Source organism: Salminus brasiliensis, chromosome 13 (genome assembly GCF_030463535.1).
Source record: "Salminus brasiliensis chromosome 13, fSalBra1.hap2, whole genome shotgun sequence".
In the NCBI taxonomy this organism is placed as follows: domain Eukaryota; kingdom Metazoa; phylum Chordata; class Actinopteri; order Characiformes; family Bryconidae; genus Salminus; species Salminus brasiliensis.
In genome coordinates this window covers 30,826,176-30,851,855 of record NC_132890.1, presented here as the reverse complement: position 1 = coordinate 30,851,855, position 25,680 = coordinate 30,826,176, and the positions used below count along the sequence as shown (strand labels likewise).

The 25,680-nt window shown below is 40.8% G+C and overlaps 1 protein-coding gene across 2 annotated transcripts in view; it reads right to left on the bottom strand.

Annotated features, from left to right (window-relative positions):
* LOC140575110 (transcription initiation factor TFIID subunit 4-like) overlaps positions 1-25,680 on the bottom strand; it is a 104,510-nt gene that overhangs the window by 59,522 nt on the left and 19,308 nt on the right. For both annotated transcript variants that reach the window (XM_072695272.1, XM_072695273.1), the window contains 6 exons: positions 23,970-24,051; positions 22,005-22,119; positions 16,586-16,755; positions 9,130-9,260; positions 6,803-6,928; positions 1,375-1,431 (listed from right to left, as the gene is read on the bottom strand). In XM_072695272.1, the coding sequence (XP_072551373.1) occupies positions 1,375-1,431; positions 6,803-6,928; positions 9,130-9,260; positions 16,586-16,755; positions 22,005-22,119; positions 23,970-24,051 (681 nt within the window). The remainder of the gene's footprint in view (positions 1-1,374; positions 1,432-6,802; positions 6,929-9,129; positions 9,261-16,585; positions 16,756-22,004; positions 22,120-23,969; positions 24,052-25,680) is intronic.

The window sequence follows — 25,680 nt, the reverse complement described above, 5'->3', positions numbered from 1 at the left end:
AATAAACGTGCCTTGCCTTTGCTGTGAGCATCAATCACAGCTCCAGACAATGCAAGCATGGCATCCTAGCTACTTTAGTGTGCACCCAATGTATAAGGTATCATGTAATATAATGCAAAAGCCTTGACCAGAACTCTGGAGCAGCCACACGTGAGCCTGAAGTCACCATGCCCAATGCCCAAAGTGTCTGCTAGAGGGGTGTAAAGGCCTCCAGCACTGGGCTGTGGGGCAGTGGAACTGTGCTCTTTCTGAACGGGCTTCATTCAATACCCTTGGGACGGGTTGTTGGGGGTGGCATTACAAATCAAACAAATGTCAGATACTCTGGGTTTCAGAAAAAATAAACAGTAAAATACAATTGTCACATTGCCACACGGCTGGAGATGTGAAGTACCTTTTTTGTGATTTTTGTGTTAATTATGCCATTTTCAATAATGATAATAATTTCGTAATTAGTGCAGTCCAGGGTTAGTCTCTAACACTATATTTATTACACCATAGGGATCATTATTCAATATCTACATAGAAATCAATGCAAACTGGCCAAGCTATTATTAAGTCTTCTGCAAGTTTAAAAGGTTATTGGAGCAAGACTGTATTAGTAATTTTATATCATCATGTTGGATCATTTTTATTGATTGAATAGTCACAGCGCTCTTGCACAATGAATATGAAAGCCAGTGTAACAATGTGAGAAAAAGAATCTGGGGATTTTGACATGACAGCAATTATGTTTTGGCAAAAAAAATGTAACGACGCAGCAGGGAAGAAAATAAAGGAAGAGAGATATATCAGTATGTTGTGTGTGCTCTCTTTTGCCTATAACTAGAAAAATAATAAGTAGGCCTATTGGTCCACAGTACATCACCAAATCCACTGGGACCAACAGAACTTTTTTAATTGGTTGTATAAAAACAATAGAATATAAAAAAACCCTATAAGTAAGCAGATTTGAGTCGTATTCTGAATCTCTTCTCTAATGGCGTTTTGCACTGGAACGTAAGGCCAGCCGAAAAAGATGCCGAGGACGCTTTGTGATGCAAATAAGATTGTCAAATTATCTGGTGAAAGGAAAAAGACTCGAACTGCACCTTCAATCAGCGCCCCAATTTAACTCTTAAAAAAAAAAAAGAACCCGCAATTAATAATAAGCCTGGCTCGGCCAGATTACAAGCAGGCAAAGTAGCGAAGAGAGTGAAAGAGAGTGAGACAGAGATAGACCAATTCATGAACATCAATCAGTGAAAATAATTCCTCCAACTTTTTTTTTTTAAAGAGTCAGACTTTAAATGGCATTACATATGTAGCGCTGCATGAAAAATTAATCTGGCGAAGCCTTGAAATGTCAGGGGTAATGATCGGCAGTGCTCTCACCTCTTTTGCCTTCTGCTTCAAACGAGCCTGCTCTGGGTCCTCCTGCCTCGAGCGACTCTGTGAGAGAGAGAGAGGGAGAAATAGAACGAGAGAGAGAGACAGGAGAAAAAAAAGAGAAAAGAGAGAAGAGAGACAGAGAGAGGAAAACAGACAGAAGGTAGTAAAAAAAAAAAAAAAGAAAGAAAGAGAGAAAGAGAAGGAAAGGGATGAAGGAGGTGAGTGGTACAGTAGAGAGAGAGAAAGGAAAGAGAAAGAGAGATGAGAAGAAAGATATAGAAAGAGAGAGACAAGACATAAAGAAAGAAAGAGAAAAAAGAGATGAGGAGAGACAGAAAGAGAGAGAGAGAGAGAGATGAGGTTAACAGCTGTAGTGCTTCATTCCTCCATAGAGGTGTGTACTAAAATAGAGCTGAATGGGGCCACAGACGAGGTGTCAAGGACAGTGTGCATGTGTATGTGTGTGTGTGTGTGTGTGTGTTATGGTGAGATTGCAGGGCCGCAGGCATTGGCCTCCAACCCTGCTCTGAATCTGCCCATAACTACACCGCAGAGGGCTGATTCTAATCAAAAGATGATATTAAGAATTCTGTGGCACACACAAAGGTCCAAAACAGCAGGGCCCTCGTTTCCCCCCGACCAACCCTGCACACACACACACACAATCGTGTTCTTTTGTTCCAAGGGGCGTCCCTGTACCAGGTGCAGCCCACTGCAGTGAGCTTATGGAGTTAGCTGCTGTATGTATGAAGCAGAGTAAAGTCCTATTGGAGCTGGATTAGTTTTACCTGGAGAGCCTTTTAAACTGCCCTGTTTAAGCTCCGCCTACAATGGGCTGTTTGTCTCTCAATTAATCTAAAGGGGAAGTGTACTTCGTTTAAACTTAGTCTGTTGTCACAATTTGTAAATTTAAAGTATTATTAACTTCAGCTTCTGTTTGTTTGTTCACATGATCACATGGTTTTGAGTAGCTACAACAACACATCAACGTTTTGAAGCAAATGTGAACAAAGCTCAACCTCACATTAGGTTGAATGTCAATTTTACCTGTTATGTAACTGTTAATACAAAGAACTCAACTGTAGACAGAGCAACAGACAGGCCAAATAAGTGTTTTTATTGAGATCCATGGCTTTAATCCGGTATGAATATGCAGCATGTGCAGAGTTTAGAGTCTAGAATTAATAACTGTGGGGTGCTTTCAATCTAGTATGTGTAGATTTTACAGTCTGACATTAATAACTGTGCAGTGTGTTTAATCCAGTATGAATCTACAGTGTTTGCAGACGTTATAGTCTGACAGTTATAACTGGGGAGTGCTTTAAATCCAGTATGAATCTACAGTGTGTAAATTTTACAGTCTGAAAGTAAACTGCACAGTGTGTTTAATACAGAATGAATCTTCAGTGTGTAAATTTTAGTGGCTGACAGTAATAACTGCACAGTGTGTTTAGTCCAGTATGAATCTCCAGTGTGTAAATTTTACAGTCTGACAGTAATAACTGCACAGTGTGTTTAATCCAGTATGAATCTCCAGTGTGTAAATTTTAGTGGCTGACAATAAAAACTTCACAGTGTGATTAGTCCAGTATGAATCTCCAGTGTGTAAATTTTACAGTCTGACATTAATAACTGCACAGTGTGTTTAATCCAGTATGAATCTCCAGTGTTTGCAGATTTTACAGTCTGACAGTAATAACTGCACAGTGTGTTTAGTCCAGTATGAATCTTCAGTGTACATTTTAGTGTCTGACAGTAATAACTGCACAGTGTGATTAGTCCAGTATGAATCTCTAGTGTGTAAATTTTACAGTCTGACAGTAATAACTGCACAGTGTGATTAGTCCAGTATGAATCTCTAGTGTGTAAATTTTACAGTCTGACAGTAATAACTGCACAGTGTGTTTAGTCCAGTATGAATCTCCAGTGTGTAAATTTTACAGTCTGACAGTAATAACTGCACAGTGTGTTTAATCCAGTATGAATCTCCAGTGTGTAAATTTTACAGTCTGACAGTAATAACTGCACAGTGTGTTTAATCCAGTATGAATCTCCAGTGTGTAAATTTTACAGTCTGACAGTAATAACTGCACAGTGTGTTTAATATAGTATGAATCTCCAGTGTGTACATTATACAGTCTGACAGTAATAACTGCACAGTGTGTTTAATATAGTATGAATCTCCAGTGTTTGCAGATTTTACAGTCTGACAGTAATAAGTGAAGAGGGATTTTAATCCAGTATGAATCTGCAGCATGTGCAGACTTTACAGTATGACATTCAGAATTGCAGAGTGATTTCAAAGCAGTGTGAAACTTCAGTGTGTGCGTGTTTGTGTGTGAGTCATTTATTGTGTGTTACTAAAATGAAAGCACCTCGATCAGGACTAGAGGTTGTGTCTATTCTGCCTCCTAAACGGCACATCCTGCCTCTCTCCTCCAGAGTAAAAACCTCACGTCTGTCTCTCTCACTGAAGCTGGCTGCCTGCCCAGTCTGCTTCCTCAGACACAACACACATGTTAACACAAAACTACTGCATTCAAAACATGCTTCACCCACCACATTATCCAGACATCTCACCACCAGCACTAAAACAACACACTCCAAAATACAGGCAAACCACCATCAACACACCGACACTTTAAGGCCCAAAAGATATACCATTTGTCTGATGAACAAAGATCTGGAACCAAGAGTAAAGGGGAATTTTGAAGTTTCAGTGTGAAATGGGTTATTGTAGAGAACCTTAAATTTCTTTACAGTGGTGGTAACAGGAACCAGGGCTCACACTGACTACAAAAACACAGTCATTTTATTTACTATGCATTTATGGATTCATATGTAATGTAAATTAGTGAGACATCAGAAAAATATGTTTTATTTAGAGACTTTCATGTACTGCTCTGCCATAAATGTACTTAAAATGTTTCAGACCAAAACTTTCTCAAAACTCGAGTAAAAAGTATCTCAGGCATCAGATAGGGTATCAATCACCATTTGGTGTAATGAGTTTCTGTAAGGCCCTTCTCCCTTCTGCAGGCGTCTGATTCTATTCACCACCATTCAGAAATCTTGAATTCCTCTTCAGCTTATTTATAAGCAGCCTAAATTAAATGTATATTAGTTAAGCATTTGTGTGTTTCTGTTTTTTATTAAAGGGGATAATTAAGTTATTTTTCATTTGACAACTTGTGCTTTTGGTTTTTGACCACATTTTCTATTAGTCAATATTATCAGCATCATAAAAGAGTGAACCACCAGGGATTCATGCATGACTCTGAATTTTAATGCTTGGTCTAAAACATAAATCATATACAAAACACATAAAAGACAAACCTCAATGGTTCCCAATGAGGAAAACTTCTGGAAGGATCAAATCTTTCTTAAAGACAACAGGCCTGATGTCTTTTCTTTTTCAGTGGCAATTCAACTGCATTGATTTTGTGTGCTATATATATATATATATATATATATATATATATATATATATATATATATATATATTCAAAGGTGTGGGGTCATTTACATTCAGTTCAGTAGCATTTAATAGGTATTCAGTTGAATGTTAGTTAAATGTCTAGTCAGATGAGCATCAATGGACACAACACAGCCAATATGATCTCTGTTCACATAGGAGAAATAATACTGACCCCCACCCCCACCCCCCGCACGTAGAGCCGAGTTTAGTCTGTTTATGTTTTTTTTATGCCCTGAGTTGCCGTATGAGACAAGACCCTCCTTACTCATCCTCTCACTTACACACTTAGAGCGAGATAAAGAGAGCGAGAGCATGAGCGAGAAAAAGAGTGATATAACGAGAGAAAGTGTGTGTGTATGTGAGAGAAAGAGAGAGAGAGAGAGAGAGGGAGAGAGAGATTTAGCAGGCTCCGCTAATTGGCTTTAAATATATCAGGCAGTTCACGTAGTGGTCGGTATCTGGGCTGAGAGAGACGCATTTGGCCCCTGGCCCTCCCGCCACTCCCCCAAGACTTGAGTCATATTTTAAATGGAGGATGAAGAGGGGAATTATTTTAGTGGGTTCATGTTTAAGAGGTCAAACTGAGCTGAGCTCTGAGAGCCAGAGAGCCAGAGAGAAGAAAGCAAGGACATAAAGGAAGTGTGTGTGTGTGTGTATGAATGTGTGTGTGTGTGTGTGTGTGTGTGTACAGCCTAACCCACATATACTCACTCACTGTCTCTCTCTCTCACACACATGCTCAGATGGTGCCAACGGCACACCATGCATCGCCAGTGTCACTGGTTTTAGTGATGAGGGCTATTTTTGTGTTTTTCCCCTTTTAATAAAGTGGACAGTAAAACAGTCCTACTGAATGAACTTGAGCCACATTAAGAGACATATAATTTCTAAGCAGTCCTTAATTATTTACAAAAAGGCCTCAAAAAGGCATACACTGTCAAGAACTATTCTATCAGTATAAAACCTATATTAAAAGGTTATTTTATTATTTTACAATGAACTATTTCACTGTTTCATCTGGGTTCAGTACCAGCTCACAGCAAGGACTATTATACACATTTAAAAATGAAGTGACTTCACCGCCGAATATTAAAACGACTAGTGGCCACATCATCAGACAAGTGAAAGTGTAATATTAAACACACTATAAAATAGTGATTAAATGAGTTTAAATGTAACAGTCTAGAGCAGCGGACCTTCCAGACCAATTTAATAAATCTAACACTCTCCATTCAACAAATCAAGAACTTCAGAAGGCAATAACTGCACCCTTAAAAAGTGGTTCTTCAGGGGTTGTTTACAGAATTTAAGGAACCGTTTAGATGCATAAAGTTATTTGCCTGATTAAAGGGTTATTCTGTTTGTAGATGGTTCTACATAGAAGTTTTAAAAAAAAGGGTTTTTATAAAGTTCTCTAAATGTGGTACATTCTTTACACTTATACACCAATCAGCCATAACATTAAAAAAAAATATGTTATGGACATAATATTGCGTGGGTCCCCCTGTGGCACCACAACAGCCCTGACCTGTTGAGGCATGGGCTCCACAAAACCTCTAAAAGTGTTCACACGGATCAGCCTTAACCTATAAGCCGTACCACGTGGCTAATACTCAGTAGGTCCCCCTTGTGCTGCCACAACAGATCTGACCATTCGATGCATCTGAAAAGTTGAATGCTTCTGAAAGCTCCCTCACAAAAAGCTTTTAAACCTCATAGTTATAAAATCAGTACCGGCCCCAAAAACACTGATTGGTCCATCTCTAGTTGAGGTGCAATTGATGGCCTATGTTAGCCCTCATCCCTCCATGCTGGTACCAACTAGGCAGTGGGGGGTCCTAGGTAGGAGGTAGGAATTTCAGGTGTTTAGATAGGAAAACTGGGAAAAAAAGACTTGTGGGAAGAATATGTGCAGGCCTGTAGTAAGGAGGTGGGCTTGGTGAAGAGGCTTACTTTAGCTGCTTTAAGGAGAATCTCTCTCTCCTGCTCGTCTTTCCTCTGTTTCTCCAGCCGTTCCAGCTGCTCAAAGAACTTCAGCTGAGATCGAACGTCTGAGGACTGCTCGTACCACTCCTCATCCTTGACACAAATGGAAAGAGAGAGAGAGAGAGACTGAACAATGAGAGTGAACAGACAGGCGGAGCAAAAGTATACTGTAACCAAAAGTTTAGATTTGCAAAAACAATTTTTTCCTTTCAGACTTTTGTTTATGACTCACTTCAGAATGCATGTAATGTAGCATCCAAACCTCAAAGAACTCAGGTGGAAACAAAAAGTTTGTAGGCAAACAAACCGTTAACACCATAATTAAACGTGTTTATTTCAGAAACGCTCCCTCAGTCCTTCTCTTCTTCTCCTATTACCTCATTCTTTCCAGCTTTTCGGTCTGTTTTGAGTGAGAGGGTGTGTATGTGCGTACGTATGTTTGCGTGAGTGTGTGTATGCGCACAATGTGGGGATCACAGTGACACTGAGCTGAAAGACATCTGAGATCCACTCCTTCACCCCCCTTCCTTCTCTCTCTCTCTCTCTCTCTCCCTCTCCTTTTCTTTTGTTGGGCGCTGAGGCGGCGCGCTCCGTTGTGGGTCGCTCTTTTGCTCCGTTCTCCCCCCTCCTTTTTTCCGCTGATGCTGACAGAGTGGCTTCACAGGGCCTTGTGCACTTCTAACGCACCTCATTTCCAAACCACAAGACAAGAAAAAACGCAACAAAATACAACACAGAGGAAAAACACAGAGCGGCGTAAACGAGACGTGAGCGGCCGCCACACGGCGACTATCTCCGCGGCCCTGCGTGCAAATAAACAACTTTTTAAAAGCCTTTCAACCCCGGCTCCTCCTGTCTCGCCTCTTTCTTCCGCAAGCAGGCAGGAGGGTTTCGTTCCGCGCTCTGGAGCGCTTTGAAAGGAGCGGTGTACGTGGGGGGCTACAAACGATCCCACGGAGCGCACACTGCCACATTGTGTCTGGAAAAAGTTGAGACTTTTTCGATCTCAGATGGATGTTTATCCGTCTCCTTTCTGCCCTTTTAGTTTGCGGTTCCAAAAGTTCTGGGCCAGCATCTTCTTCTAAACAGAACCTGTTTCTGCTTTTCATATCTCATCTAGTACTGAGAGGTCTGGCACAAACATGGTCCTCACATATTTATGCTAAACTTTCTAAAAAGCCACCTCAAGAAGCAACACGATGTTTGAAAAGATTACTTTTTTCCCATTTGCTGAAACCTTTCCAAAAACAGGGTTTTTTAAAAAGGCTGTATTCTTCACATTAGCTTTGACGTGCAAAGCCTTAGAACCATGGTGCCCATGGAGTCTTGTCAAAAAGGGGTAAGTTTTCCTACAGTACATTTAGCTAAATGAACAAATACTCATTTAATATTTAAATTAAAGCATTTAGAGGCATCCTGCGTGATGCAGCTGTTTCAGTGAAGGTCATCACTGAGAGATCTCCATCTGGGCAAAAGAGAATAACTGGCTTTGCCCTCCCACTCTCCACAATGCTAGCCAAATCAGGCATCAGAGTTCTCCTCCAAGCACACTAAGCCTCAGCGATGTTACGTTTGCAGCAGTTTAAGAAGATTGAGTGGTGTATCTGATTTGCTCTTATACTGTAACTGTAGCTTTAGCTTCATGACACTCGCAAAGTTACCCTACTTACTTATACTTGTAGTCTTAATTGATGGTGGTAATTAAAGCAATCTGTCATTATCAGCTAAAATTGTTATTAATGTTTAAAACATTTGCAATTATGGCCAAAATATTTTGTTCATTGATTATGTTCATATAAAAATGGCAATAAATGTAAAAGTTTATAAAAAAAATTTTTTATCATTTATTTCTAATTTTGCAAATTTTCTAACTGATTTGGAAGGCCAATTACCCAATCCCTGCATATGTGAACTCCCCCTTTCACTAGCAATGCCCCAAACACTAGCACATCTCTGACACATGTGAAACCACTGCCTCTTTTCGTTCAGCTGAAAGTGCGTCTCCCCAGCTCTGATACAACAGCTAACAGATACCTGTGCTGACCAAAATCACACAAAGAGTGATGTGGGGCGGAAGTGCCATCACCCACCCCGAGAAAGCAAGGCCATTTGTGCTCTCTCTGACTCCGGCTGCTGATGGCAGCGTTCCTCTGAGCAATTTAAAGCCTTAATAGTTTCTAGACTTTCACAGACCAAAAAAATGATGGGCCACTGATGCAGTATAGACCATTCAGTTGTATTCAGTGTAAAAACTCCAGAAGGTTCCACCTCTCCTCTGGTCTGGTCTGCCCTACCTTGTTGGAGTCCATCCGATGCTGGGCGATGGATGTGACCTTCTCCAGCACTGTCCGTAATCGCGACTGCGTGGCATGAGAGATGAAGTTTACCGCCTCCAGAGGCACCTCAGTCACTCCAAACTTCTTAGCTAAAGAAAATACAGCAACAGACTTTACTGACTAATTAAAGGCATTTAAACATACACTGCCTATAAATGAGAATGCTCTGTTGGTTTGCAATAACACAGTTAGTTTAGCTGTAGCTTTAAGTTGTTCTTTTAGTGCCATTTATTATTCAAAATAAACCTGGATATACTTTAATATTGTATTACTGCAAATCAAACAATGCAAACATGCTCATTTATTTAATTATTTTATAAAGCTAGGTGTCCCCAAACGTTTAGAGGACATATCACAACAACATGTAATTGTTACAGCAGACACATGACTATTTACTATTTAAATGTATGATGAAATTACTACGATCTGTTAAGATCACACATAATTCACTAAGGAACTTGTACTATTCAGCATAAACAGGCATTCTTGGCCAACGTTCATATCTGGGACACATAATTCAATTTCTTAAAAAAGAAACCCCTACATGTGTTTCAAGAGCCTGCTGTATATGTACTAGGAGTGTGAAATGTCTTGCAAAATATCATACAGCATCCTCATTAACGCACATAGCCGTAGGAACGCTACGTGAAGCTGATCTGAGAGAAGAAAAAAGAAAAAACAGAATTAAAAAGCTCTTTTCTGCCTTTCCTGTGTGTTAACGTGGGTGACCACCTTCACTTTAGAGGATAATTAGGCTTCCTCGCAGCCATCCACTTCCAGAGGTTCAGCACGCAGGACTCAAGTCTTTGGTTGGGTTCTATCTTGTTACATCCTTTTATTTCATTTCCAAATTAACATAATTTCCCCTTCTACTGTTCTTTTAAGTAAATCAGAGCAATTATTTAAATCAGCCATTACGTACATACAGTGCACACTTCCTCAACAGCCTGAAATAGTAGAGACGGTAAAGAGATTATGAGTGGCAAAATACAAGAAAGCAGACGAAAAGGCTTCAAAAAGAGAATGTTGACAAAATAATCATACGTTGGCATTTCCTGCTGCCACCAATCCGGAAAAAAAGGAAAAACACAGCAACACGGTCAAACCTACAATCAAAGCAAAGAAAACAGGACAATTTTCCTTCTTGGGAAAACATATTTGCTCCATCTGCAACAGCACATGCATGTATATTTCCGAACACCAACCGTTTATTTGATTCTAATTTACTATTGAGGTCAGAGAGTTGACAATTCGAGCTCAAGCACAAACAAAAACGCAGGAAACACATGTGCTCAAATATTCCTAAAATCAACTCGTCATCCTCTCTTCCCAGAAGTGGGCTAAGAATTTAACCCCCTAAGGCACTGCTTTCAGTAAAAGCACACCACATGTACTGGGATAGTAAAGGTAAAAACATATCCTAGATCAGTGCTTATGATGAACCTGAAATCTTACATGCTTAGGCCAACAGATAGATGGGCCATTTCTACCCACTAAACAGAACTCCCCCATCTCCCAATGCCTCCAGTGCTGGAAGGGTAAATGCTCGTACGTGCTTTCCACAAGAAGCCGGCAAACCAGGGGAACAGGGTTCACACACGTTCACCAATTTCAAATACAAGGACTTTCCATGACTTTTCAAGTACCAAAAATATATTCCAGGACCAAAAATGTTCCCATAATTAGTTTTTGGGAATGTTTAGTCCACGCTGAAAGACTGTACAGGCTAGCTTGTGTTTTGTCTTTATATTATTATATAAAATAACAACATGAGCTTGTTACAATATTTTCCTTGACTTTGAAGTACTTTTTCCAATTTTGTTATTTTTCATTATGATATGATATTTATGATATGAACATTATACAGCAATATAGAGTGCTTTTGATATGTCAACATTTTTACATGATTAACTGTAAGCTCTGCCTGTGTTGGTTGTGATCCCTCTTTTGAACTGTGGTGCCCTTTCCATGCTCCATATTTTGAGCCCTGTGTTGTGTTGCTCTTTCTGAACAGTGCTGCTGTGCGTAGTGTCTCCGGTGGGACAGCAGAGTGTCATCAGTTAGTTTAGACAGGCACTGCAGACAGCTCCAGCTGTGAGAGAGTGCCATGTTCAGCCACACAGCAGGAGCACTCGCACTGGCCTGTTTCATAGTCAACAGACAGTGCAGACCCTACATCTACTTGCTGGAAGGAGGGAAAGAAAGGGTGTGCGCAGCAGCAACAGGAGGCGATTGACCGCCATGTGGATTAAGGTAAGAGAGCTGATCTTATCATCTTAGATGTGAAAGCTGATCCTAAAATCTTATCTTCGAGAGCTGATCCTAAAAGCTCAGATATGAGAGCTGATGGCAGAGAGCTAATCTAAGTATCTTAGATTTTGGAATCTTAGATCTGATCTAAGAATCTTAGATCTGAGAAAGTATGATCTGAAAGTCGAAGATCTGTAAGATCTGTGAGCTGATCTTAAATTGGGAGCTGATCTAAGATTTAAGAGCTGATCAAGGATCTGAAGGCCTGATCTAACGTTTGACAACTGATCAAAGACTTCAGGGCTGATTTAAGATCTGATAGTTGATCAAGGATCTAAAAATCTAATTCTAGGTTCTGACAGCAGATCAAAGACTTAAAAGCTGATATACTGTCTGAGAGCTGATCTTACATTAGATGGCAGATGAGAGATCTGAGAGCTGATCTAAGATCTGATAGCTGATCTAGGATCAGAAAGCCTAATCTAAGATCTGACAGCAGATCAAAGACTTAAGAGCTGATATACTGTCTGATAGTTGATCTAATATTTAAGGGCTGGTCTAAGATCTGAGCGCTGATCCAATATTGAAAGGCTGATGTAAGATCTGAGAGTTTATCTGACAGTAGATCTATGATTTAAGAGCTGATCTAAGGTTGCAGTGTTGATCTAAGCTCTGAGAGCTGATCTTAAATCTCAGATCTGATCCTGTAGCAGCTCATGTTGACCTCAGTCGTTTACCTTGTTCTCATCGGGGTCATGCGTTCAGGTTAAGAATGCTTCTAAATAATATAATAGAATTAATAATAAATAATAAGTATATAACCATATGTCAAAGCTTTGTGTTCGTGTGCTTCAGAGCTATGGTGAGTATGTGTGTGTACATGTGTGTGTTTTCATACTTGTGCTCTGCCTGAGCAGAGCTGGCAGACTGAGGGGCCTCCGCTAGTCTGCTGTCACCCTGGAGCTTTCCTCACCCAATCACTGACACAAGCCCACCGCCTTCTACCCAGCAGGGGGCGCCTCATCCTCCTCCACCACCACCCCCCCACACACACACACCAGCACTCCAGAGCCCGGCGAATTTCTATTCTGCAAGCAGCCCAACGCTCAGGGGTGCACAATAACAACCACATGGAGGTGCACAGTAACTGCAGCAAAGCCTCGGGCTCCTTCACATCCACTGCACAGGCTTAATTGAGAGCCAGTGCATGCTGAGATGGAGAGAGGAGAAGAGAGGACAGGAGAGAAAAGCAGAGGAGAGGAAAAGAGGAGAGGAAAGTGATGTGAATAGACACATACAGCTGTGTGGTATTTAAAGCAACTTTGTAATCATGGAAGAAAGTTAACGAGATCGCCGCATGTATTCTATGTTTCGCTATAGAAGTCAAAAGCACGGCCTGGAAAACTAAAAAATCATGTTACTCAGAGGTAAAGTTTGTGGGGAGAAAATGAGAATAAACTTTTGTTGGACTGTTGGTCAGATCACTGGAGACTGTGAGGCTAATGTAGCCAACAAGTAATGTAAGTCTACTGTTCTGTAAAAAGGTCAGAGAACCTCCTTTTTTATCTATTTAAATTCTTACAAACAATTAAACACAATTTAATCATTTACAGGAGATATTTACGGGAGGACATCAGACATCATGGTCCATTTGTATAAAGGAGGGAGAATGTCAAAAGGAAATAACTGAAAAAACAGGATAAAAAAACATGCTGTAAACATGGGAGCCCTAACAACTGTGCAAGACCTGGTGGATCAGTATTACTGCAACCAACTTCAACTTTGAGAGAGAGGAGAAACTCAAGCTCCACCTGGCACTGACAACATCAACACCCCTGCTGACCACAATATATCATTACGGAAGCCTGGCTATCCGACTCCACCAACTACACCTGCCTGCCAACTACACGTCTGGCCAGCAAGCTGTCGGGCCAGCAAGGGACGTCACCAAATGATATGAAGCTCTTACTGACAAAAAGCAAACAAATAAATCTGCTGCTGTTTTAAGAGCAATGGTCTGACCGCCCCAGTGTCCAGACCTTAAAAGCATTGAATGTGTTTGGAAGGATTGAGGTGGTGAAAAGCAGACAACTCTGACCCTGACTCTAAAAAAAAGCTTGGGGTGGATTCAACAAAGACTATGATATCTAGCTATCACTCAGATATTAGACTTAGTTGCTAGGGCTTCTGTGTCATTTTCTGTTCAACAGGTTTTTTCCTGACAAACAAATGAGTAACGAATTTAATGAATGAGAGGTGGTCTCTGACTTTTGCACATCTCTGTATTCCAAATTATCTCGGCCGATTAACTTAGAAAACAAAAAGTAGCGGTATTCAAGGCCTCCTCCAGGGATAGTCAGCTCCGCAGCCAGCAGGTCTGACCGAAGTCCTTATAAGAAACGCTCAGACTTGCTGGTCTAGCCCCAGTCATTGATTTGAAAATAAAGAGAAAAGATATGAGCTGGTTTTGTATCAGAGCGCTGCATTCCGGCAGTCTACAGGACAACCTGACAGTGAGTCTTCAAAAGGCAGGCCCATAAACTATTCATGCCGCAGCCCGCGGATTAACTCGCGGAGCCGAGCGAGCCACTGCGAGAGTCATTAGACAAGGAGACGGGCCTGTTTAATAGAATTGCATTCATCGCATTTAAAACACACCCTGCCAAAAGCTATGCACTGCGCCAACACCAACTGTCTGTGGTGATGACACGACAGATTCAATCACAAACGCTAAACAAATATGAGGAAAAAAACGTAAAAATAAAACAAAGCTAAGCCAAAGCAGGGCGAGGAGAAAGAGGGAGAGTTGCTCTTTTTGCCGCAAGCGTTTTGAGACTGGCCTACATTCAGCAGAGATGAGTTTATGACGAACAGAGTGAGGAGCTCTACAATAACCACTGATCATGCTGAAGCTAATGGTCTTATGGCTAACGGGGATACTGACAGTGTTAAAAATGATGAAGACTTCTCTTAAAGGTATTTGGCAAAAAATAAACATAATAAATAAACTTCAAGAAATAAATAGCAGAAGATTCTGGGGTGTGTGAGAGTTTTACTTGTCTCACGTTTTTGATACTGTTGTTAATCTTGTTACCAAAATGATTTAATCAAAGTTAACAAAAGTGAGAACAAAAAATGCTGCAGAACAGTATTATAACTATTTTAATTTCAGATTTACTATGAAACTAAAATAACTGTATAACAATAATCACAGCATCACAGCATATACAGCGTTCACTGTTGCACCTGTCACAGGCTGAATGCTGCTAATTGTTTTGCCTGTTTTCCTTTTTCCATGCCTTAAATGGTCCAGCAGTTACATTAAGGTGTCCACATCACTTAATGTTAAATTTAAAAAAATGATACAAGCTTCTAAATAAAGAGCATTTAGTGGACAGCGAACTTCCAGCAAGTCTCGGACCTTCTTTATCCTGTGTGTTTTGAACACTTACACATGTTTTTCAGTGTTTTTAAAAGTTTAGCTTTTAAATGACTGATGGCGTCTGGACTTCGACCGCAGAGGTTCAGCGTCTGTGTTTCTCAGAAAAATAAACATCCAGTTTATTCCACCGCTGTGGCTGACAGCAAAAACTGGAAAAACTGAACTCCTGACAGGACATTTCGCTGACCGCCGCAATTGTCATCTACTGAAAGCGCAGCATTAGTGTACTTAGTCCTAAGACTGAAAAAATTAGCCCTGCCACACAGTAGCCTGCCTAAGCTCTTAGTCTGTCTAAGAAACAGGACTGAACCAAGACGTTTACAAGAGTTGCATATGACTAGTCCATTTATAGCCCTATTTACCAGCACAGTCTGCTGCTCAAAAAACAAATAGAGCTACATAAAATGTTTATTCATCTTGTATTTAAAGCAGTATTATGCGAGAACTGGTATTTCTTGCTCCTGGGCACCTCCTACAGTCGGGCTGTAAAATTTGTGCTTTGAGCCACCGCTAAAGGACAGGCTTTACACATGCATTTCTGGACAAGCTGAATCCTCACTAAAAATGAAAGAAGTATTTAGAAAGAGGAGGCAGAGTCACACAGCATTGCGCAGTTCTCAAATGCTGTCCAGCCCGCTTTACCAAAGTTACATAGTTAGCAGTAACAGACGTGCCGAGCTCAGAGTAGCAACGACAGACACGCTATTCTACCTTTTACAATTTGGTGAAGCATCACAATGACGTTAAAGCTGTTGTTTTAGGGTAAAATGCTACATATTGAAGAATTCCTTGTTCCCTGCTCCCATTGTCTCTCCTTAACTTAAATAACACCGAAGAAATCAGCCTGAATAGCATTTTAAAAAGAGCCAAGCTCAAATCAGGGGGTAGGGGTAACTTCAGACAAATGTCCTGCTCCATCACCACCATCTTTACTCTGACAGGATGCAACCAGATGACCAGTTTTTTTTACATGGCATATTGTAATTGATGGGTATGCAAAATGAAAAATGAAAAAATGTAACAAATCTATCCTGAAAGAGCACACGCTCACTCTGTGTGTCATTTGAGCATGATAAACTACTTTAAAACTTTATGATAAAGTGCTTAAACAAAAAAATATTATAGAACGAATTAAGCTAATTTTGATTAAGATTAGAAGCTTGTGTCAGAATATGTTTAAACTCCCAATACTGGTATAAGAAAGGAAAAGGTGGCCTTGTGCCACCTTCACCTGACTGTGGGTACTGAAGAGTGAAAGGCTATATGTAAGCCTGTTGTCATACATGATTTAGAACAAACATACATGGTTTTGCCAATTATTTTACATTATTAAGAATCCTTCTGAAATTGTCACATCAGACATTAGAGTTTAGCTACAATACTTCTAGACTGTATTTTTGCTCATTCTGAGAAAGTACAAATAGTACACTGATATTTGTTTTGCGTTTTGCTGCTTTGTGCTCAAATAATGTCTTTTTTTGTTGTGTATATTTTCAGCCCTTCTTTCAGTTTCCTCTTCTTTCTGCTGATTTGGTTAGATCTTGGACAGTCAGTCCCTCGATGTGTGCACTCTGCAGATGTGTTGCCTGTCTTCAGTACAATGTGTAGCTGTGTTTGGATTACCCTTCTCCAGGATTGATTGGTGTAGCAGACCCATTACAAGTGTGTGTATGTCTGTCTGGGTTTGTGTGCTTTTGTGTGTCGCGTGCAATAGTGTTATACCTGTTTCCAGAATGCGTCGGTGCAGCAGGCCCGTGGGCAGGAAGGCCTCGTCTTTACACGATCGGATCTGCGTTCCCACCAGCTCCGAGTTGGTTGCTAAGATACGGGCACTCTCTTCATTCAGGTTGACCCCGGCCATAGAAGCCACATCGTTGATGTCATCATCATCCCTGAAACAGGCAACACAGTAGATATCGCATTTGTGGACAATGTGTCATCCTCACCTGAACACACCTGAGCACATTCATTCTGCCAGTCAGAACACATCCCTTTGCTCCACTTCAGTCAGAGTGACATGGCCGTCAGGACTCTCTCAGGACATTTTTAAAAGCCCATGTCTGTTTAAATCACTGTTCTGTACCACTGAACTGACCACTCACCCAGCCCCCTACAACCTGCCCTTTACATTTTGTAAACACTTCATGATGAATGGACCAACAGGATGGTTTTGTATATAGTTACAATGACATCAACAGTTTTTACAAAGCTCGGCCAATGGAAAGAAGCTATGATTTATAGTTGACTTATAGTTCTCTTACAGCAGCAACAATACAGCACCCAGGCTAGCACTTGGTATCATTTCCAGCACACACAGAAGCACGAAAGAAGGTTTTAAATGAAGGCCACCACCATCATCACCACAAAGCATTTTCACACTACAGTACATGCACTAAATGCAAATGTCACACTGCCTATATGACCCAGGCCAACCTGCCATAAAACCCTTTATCATGTCTATAATAAGATACTCATTATCATGGGGCATCTCAAACCCATGACTGACATCCTGATCATCCAGTCCAGAGGCCTTCACATTTCCGTTTCCCTGGCAACACTGTCCTAATTAGAGTGCATCAGTGGAGGAGAAGAGCCTGGGGCTGCACTAAAAAACTCTCTCAAAAGGGTCACAGGGGTCAAAGTTCACTGCGCTCCACGTTCATTTATGTCCTGCGTTCAAGCTCTGATTCTGACAGAGACCCCCACGCTTCGTCCGCACTTATGCCCACCCTCAGTGCCCGTGTGTGGGTATGGGTCCCAGGCATGGCCCCCCTGCTGGAGCTCCGCAGCTCCAGCTCCTCTGCTAGGCCGTCCAGAGTGTGTATGAGTGCTGACACCGCGGTAGGAGGCCGACACACACTATTAGAGCTTTTCTTTAAGCGCGAGGCGCTACACGGCATTAGCCCAACGCCATCTAACCGCACAGTCAACAGTAGTTAGCTCTGGGGGTAAGGTGGGGGAATACAGAAGAAGCTGAGACCACACAATATGGGTTTCGAGATTTAGTTTTCATCTTTTTTATTTTTTCACAATACAGCATGTTGCGGTTCCTGTTTTACCATAGAGAGTGTTTTATTTAGTTTACTTTGTTACTAATGCTTGGTATCTTAAGTCCTATTCAGACGGGATTAGTTTTACATGGGGAGGTGAGGTAATGTTAGTCATTTTCATGGGCCACATACTCACGCGTCAGTTAAGATTCTGGCACCTTCTGTAAAACAAGCTGTAAAAATAACCTCAGGTTATATTAACGACACGGGCAAGTCGACATGTGGGTAAATATTCAGTCATATCCTACGGAAAAGGAGTTAAGTCAACTTTGTAGCTTAGACCAATTCGAAGGGGTGTCTGGGCATATACACAACACATTTAACGCACATAAGTAGCAAACAAACAAAGCCAACCCTGTGGTGTCGTATAACAACAAACTGCTGAACTGTCTGAACAAACTGCAAAAGTATTGGGACACCTGCTCATTTATAGGTTCTTATGAAATCAAAGGTAGTCAAAAAGAGTTTATCCTGTTTTTTTTTGTTTTGTTTTTTTTGAGTAACGGTCTCTACTGTCCAGAGCTCTCCACTGCTTAATGCTGGGGGGCTTTATACCACTCTAGCCCATGCCTGGCATTAGGCATGGTGCCAAAAGGGTTAAGGTTTATCTACTCCAGGTACTAGACAAGCTGAGTGTGTGTGTGTGTGTGTGTGTGTGTGTGTGCATTTGCACAATATTATAAGGGATGTCCACAAACATTTGGACATAGGTAGATCTATATTCGATGTAGGTGTAGCCTTACTTTCATGTAACTGTGAAGTCAATTAAATTCAATTACATGTGTAGGATGGTTTCTTTGTACTGTTTGTTGGTTAGCATGCATGCTAGTAAATCTTGAAAGCTAAGCTAAGTTTCAGCTGGTAGAAAGATGGCTGAAAGAACTGGGCAGAGGACATTGTGAAAGAAGCGGGTCACAGAAGCTTCCGGAGTGTAGCAGCCACTAAAAAAGTGCCTTTGGGCAAAAAAGGTTGTCCGCAACATGCGGCCCTGACAGCTTAATTAGCAACGCTGCCAAAGATTTATTGGTTTATCAATCAGTGCTCGCAGCTACTTTTCCCCTCAGGGGTGGAGAGACATGGCCATTACTGTGCACTCTGTGGCCCGACCGAGCACAACACACACACTGATCTGTCACGCAAAGACAACACCCAACCACACAGCAGGACAGGTCACCCAAAGACAATACGCACACAGACACAGGTCACATAAACACAACATCCATACTCTTACACACACAAACACCGGCACAAACACTGGCCCTGCAATCGCTACAGGGCTGATAAAGTTTCAGATCAGTGCAGGCTCACATACTACATGTATTGTTCTCATGCATGTATACATATATGATCTGTAAACTCTATCTACACTATATGTCCAAATGTTTGTGCCTTCTAATGGATACATTCAGCTTCTCATTGCAGACACAGATGTGCAAATGCACACATACATGTCTAGTCAAGTCCCTGTAGAGACATACTGCCAATAGAATAGGTCTCTCTGAAGCAGATATACATTAACCTACTGGCACCATGCCTAATGGCAGGCGTGGGCTAGAGGGGTATAAAGCCCCCAGTGTTGAGCTGTGGAGCAGTGGAACTAAGGATCGTGGGGTGGTGATCAACTAACATTCCGACCTAATGAACGCTGAATGCAATCGAATCCTCACAGCAATGCTACAAAAAATGACTTTGTCATAATACCTTTGATTTCAAAAGAAACAAAGAATGAGAATGATAATCAGAATATTCTTATTTACACAAACTAGGAATTTTACTTGGTGTCCCAATACTTTTGTCAATACAGTGTATTCTGGAGAAAATATGGAGACACTAAATTTGTCAACACCGCTCAAGACTATTTCAGATGTAATTACGCTTTCCTGGAAATCAGAAATTAGCCGAAAGGGCAGGCTAGTTTTAGGCACTGCAACAGCAGAGGCTTTCAAACAATGCCAACTAAAAAAACACCACACCCAGTACACATCTTACTACACCCATATTTGTCTGTTAATAGTTTCCCTGGGGCATAAGTGGAGCTTTGTCAGCAAATCGTCATTAGTGCCATAAGCAACTGTGGGGGGATAGTGCACAAACACAGGCTGTGTTTTTATTTACTACAAGTCCTTGCTTAATGTAGCATCCGTGCTAAGAAAAATAAGAAAAAGGTGTGTGTGGGGGGGGGGGGATTTTGCCAAAACTGAGTGTGTGAAAGTCAAAAAGTACCAACATTTAAACACACTGTAAAAACACACTAAATACACTATAAAAGCTAATAGATCATGTCAGAGAAAGTAGATAAAGTCAAGTAATAAAGTACAGTGTGGTGTGGCAACTAGAGAGCAGTACTGATCCCTGTAAAGAGATATTTATTGTCTATGCAGCCTTGTCTTGGGTTTTTTCTGTAGAGCTTGCAGTATTGTATGATTTGTCCTACCTATTCTGCATTCTCGTTGTACTGAACAACCCTGTATTACTATAATGACAGTAAGGTTGAATTAAACTGAGTTGAATTAAATGATGAAGAAGGGACTCGAGCGCCACTGACTGGCAAAAGTGTGAGATGTGTAATAAAGTACATAATAATGGCCGTGATAGTGAAGTAAAGTACAAACATACCAAAGTAATACTTAAGTACAGGAACTTCATGCTAACAAAACTAACACATGCTGCTGGACAGGTCCAACTCAAACGCTTTGACAGAGGGACAGAAAGAGAGAAAGGAATACGCTGCAGAGGAGAAAGAGATGAGGAGTGGGTTTTCAAGAAGCGAGAAGACAGAAGAAAAGACAGGAGGAGAGGAGTGCGGCTGAGCTCCCGCAGCCGGGCCTTCCGTCAGACGGTAGCCTGCAGTCACCTGGAGCAGCTCAGGGTAATGCTGCCCCCGTGTGACAGCTTCGGGTATCACACAAAGCAACACCAGTACACACCAGCAATGGGACAGTGTGAAAACCTCCTTCGAAATTATCAGTATGGCTAATGTAAAGTTTTCAAGTGTAGTGAAAATGTTTAAAGAAGCATTTCACACTAATTTACTCTTAATCAAGTCTAGTTAAAAAGTTAAATAATCATATTATCTTATTGCAAAAGGATAGCTAAGTGAGCACATTTTTGATTGAGGTATTAAGCTAATATTAAATTTGAAATATTATTATTAATAAGACTTAAGTAAAGACCATTTTATTACCTTTTACCTTTTATCTTTTACAGTTTCACAATAAAAAAGGAAAAGATCCCAAAGCAAACATTTGGGCACCCCTAATGAGTATTTAGTAACACCCCCTTCAGCAGGTATCAAAGGGTGTAAAAGCTTTTCGCAAGACTCTTTTGATATTTGTTTGCGGGGTTTGCACCCTTTTAGCTTCATTAGATTCCTGGGATGTCTTGTATGCACTGCTTCTTTGAGGTATAGCCCCAGATTTTCAGTGATGTTTAGGTCAGGTGTGTGTCGATTTTAAGGGCCATGGCTCTTTTCAACTATCTTGAGGTAGTGCAGTGTGGATTTTGAGGTGTGATTAGGACCATTATTCTGTGATAGAAGCCATCTCTATTCTATTCATCTTTACTGACGGCGTGATGGCATGATGGATCCACCCTTGTGCTTATCAGTTAGAGGAGTGTTCTTTTGATGAAATTCTGCCACTTTTTTCTCCAAACATACTTTCGCTCACTGCAGCCAAAAAGTTCTATTTTAACTTCATCATTTAAATCCTTATTTAGTTCATTTGTTAACGTCTGACAATGGACTTGTGGTGAGGACACAGGAAAGTAAGGGTGCATGCTGCTCTTTATTGACCAGATTTATAATGTATTTACTTGTCAATATATCAGAACTCCCAATGATTTCCACAAACTAACACACTTCATACTGATCCTTGTTGTTGTCTTGGCATGTGCTTTGCAGGAGACTTACTCAGTGTTACTCAAACAACTGTAATTGTACACAGGTATGATTACTATGCCCAATATAGACCATACCTAGAACCCATCTTCAAACACACATGTACAAGCAACCTCAGACTAAACACACTCAACCTCTCCCACAATCTATCTCAGACACACGCAAACACGCCAACCCAGGTGCAACGGTGTACCTGAAGGAGCCTCCCCCGGGGTCGTTGACCTTGTTCTTCGGGGTCCCTGAGAGCTGGACGGGGAGCACTGTGGGGCCTTTACTTGTCTGGACGGCAGGAACTTTCCCCACAGCCCCTAGACAAAACAAGCAGACAGTTCAGCTACAGTGTTTCATAAAACACGTCAGTACCTCACACATCATCTGTCTGTCGGCCTATGTTCTTTAATATCCACCCCTGCTACTTTTCTCCATTACCCCTCTTGTTTACCCTATGTCCTCTTCTCTTCTTCCTCCATCCCCCTCTCCCTCTCTTTCTATTGTTTATTTTTCTTCTTTTCTCTATTTCTATCTTCCTCTCACTCTTGTATTCTTCTCCTCTTCTGTCTAACTTTTCTCTCCCTTTTTCTTCTATTCTTTTGCCAGACTGTCTGTCGCTCTCACACCCTGTTAATCCTGTCTAACCCTTTCCTTCTCTCCATCTGTGCTCCTCTTTCTAGTTCTAGTATCTTCTCCTCTCCTGTCTATCCCTCTGTTTCTCTCCTATCTGGCCATCTCTCTTGTCCTCCTGTCTATCTCTCCCTGTCTCTTTATCTTCTTTCTACCTCTCTACTTCTCCCAGTCTATCCCTTTCTCTTTTTCATAGCATCCATCCATTCATCCCTCCCTCCCTCTCTCTCTTTCTCTGACTCTCTTTCTCCAGGTTTTATGTCTAGAACATCATTCTGTCAATACTACTGGACTTCACAGCTTCCCTCAGGTTTATTCCCTAATGCTGGCCCTTCCAGACAGACACATACACACACGCGCGCACACACACACACTCTGAGAGGACGTGGATGTGATGTTAGTAGGCATGTTCCTCGCTCAGAGCCACTACGAATCATATTTTTAGAAACTTTCTCCCTGAAACCCAAATTTAAGGGCCAGAACACACACCGTATGCACACACACACCGCAAGGAACACAGGAAGCAGAAACACAGAGAGGAAGCCTTCCTACACTCCAAACATGAACTGAAACACCTGAACATACAACTTATCACAGCAACCTGTGTCTGACCTCAAAGGGCAGAGAGCATCTTTAGAAGCATATGTCTGGGTCAAAGTGTGTGTGTGTGTTTGTGTGTGTGTGTGTGACCTGACAAAAATGACCTGACGTTTGAGACAACAGAACTGACCAACAGCACCAATCAAATGGTTCTGATCTGTAAAGTGTTATTTACTCCACATGTGAAGCAGCTCTTTTCACTGGGGTTAATGGTGGGATTCGGGTTTTAGAATTAGGATTACAAACGTCTCATGTGCAAAAGTCTGAGAGTATCCTATCATTCATTTAATTTCCAGTCAAAACAAACATTTCCCATCAACTGACAGAGAAGCCTCAACAAATCTAATATCAGATGTTTGAGTGTTTAGGGAGTACACCTTTACCTCTACTACAGTTTCACCTCCAGTGTCAGCAGGGAGGTTTTTCTACACCTCCAAAATTCAGTCTCAGAAGCTGCTTCTCACCATCCAAATCATCCCAAACACATATAAAGACGTTAAGGTCTGGACTGTTGGTGATCAGTCCGTCTTCTTCATCAGCTCCACATCATTATAGACCTTTTCACAGTGCCGAGTCGTCTTCTTACCAGGAAAGCATGGACGTAAACACTTGAGGATGTTTCGGGATTTTAAGTGAGAAAGGAGATTGATTTTCTTTCTGCTCTCGCAAAGATGAAAGCTTAAAAAGTGCTGTGTATCTAATGGAGGGTGCTCCACCAGGTCTTGTCTGGCCGTCAGTGGTCTCATTTCTATGTATCTTTAATTTAGTTTTTCAACTCGAGTTTTGGAAACTAACTAACTCACATTTCTTTCTCAGAAATATCTTCAGAAAATGAAGAACAGATCATTTCTTTTTCAAATGACATAAATGAAAGACACCCTCTTTTGCACATAGTATATTTTCATTACACTCAGGTATGGTCACTTATTTTGCTTACCTGCTGGTCGCACTGTCTGTGTGACGACCACAGGCATCCGGACTTGCCCTGGCCCTGCCACAGCCCCTGGTCTTTTTACAACCTAAATAAAAAAGAGATGAAGAAAATATTTAAATACTTTGCCAAACAAAGGAATAGTTCAGTGAAAATGTAATGAACATGATTTATCATTGACCTCACCTGCAGTGGATACCCTTAAGACATGTTCAGTATCTGAAGTTTGCTTCTTCAGTTTACAACAACATTGCTAACAAACACTGGATTTAGACTGTCACCAATCTCATCTCTTTGAATATGCACCACAATCCTAATGTATTTGCTTTAATGAAATGTATGGAGATGTTGAATAACAGGATTTTTTTTACTAATTAGTAATGTGGTCTTGTTAATAACTCTGGAGTGATGAAGAGAGAAAGAGAACACTCCAATCAACAATATATTTTACTTGAGGATATTAAGCTTCAAACTTCGAAGGAAAAATATATACTACCATTTTATATGCACACACACACATTTATATATATATATATATATATATATATATATATATATATATATATATATATATATATATATATATATATATATATGTGTGTGTGTGTGTGCGTGTGTGTGTGTGTGTATCTGGCACAAGACAGACAAAGAGAGAGAGAAAGAGAGAACATAGATATAGTGAGAAACAGAAACAGAGGGGATGGGTACTAAACCTGTGTGCTGCTCTGTTCGACCTCCAGTGTGGCCCTGGGCCCCTCATCCATCCTGACCTGTTCTCTCTCCCTCTCTCTATCTCTCTCTCTTGCTGCATATTTCTCTGCCTCGTTTTCCATTACCAGCACACTGCCACACTATTGCTAACCAGGGACCCCTTCAACTCCCACTGTACCCACCTCAAGGCCCCCAAGACAAGACAATGCATTCAGGCCCTGAGAGTCAGAACTGAAAATAGAAAATTGAGGCAGACAGTGAAAAACAGAGCTAAACTGAGGGGCAGAAGGAGCTTATATGATTAGAAAACATTTCAATTCAAAATTCCATATGAGTCAGTCTACCAGGCAAGAGGTAGTGGGTTAGAATGGACAGAAACGCACAAATGTAATCCTTAACTAATAGGATTAGTGGTGGTTTTTAAAGCACGGACACATAATCAACTATTAGAGAAGAAATGATGGCTGTGATGTATTTTTTGCGTTTATGTGTCACACACTGCCTTTTTATATAAACCAACTCATGAATAGCAATACACTTCCCTCTTCTGTAGCCTTTTATTGTTGCCTAGACTAAAAAAATCAATGCAAAGTTCTGCTTTTAGCCCACCCAGCTCCAATTCCACACACACTCGTCCATTATACTGTAACTAATGACGGCATGCAGCTCAAACACTGCTAAGGACAGGTTTTAACTAAACTAATTGACTAACTAATACTATTTTTTCTATTTTATCAATTAACCTATTGACTATTTTATCAATTAGTAGATTAATGTGATCGATTCCTTTTCCTCCAAAAAGCCAAAATGAACATTTCATTAAAGTTCCTTTTATTTTGACAACAACAAACTGTATTTCATTGTATAATGTAAAAGTTAAATACTGTGAGTTTAAACAGGAATATCCATCAAATCCAGAAAATCCAGTGTGCTGAAAACTAAAAAGAAGGCATGTGTAATTAATGAGTGTATTTTGCAACTAAAAGGACAACATATTTTGAAAAGC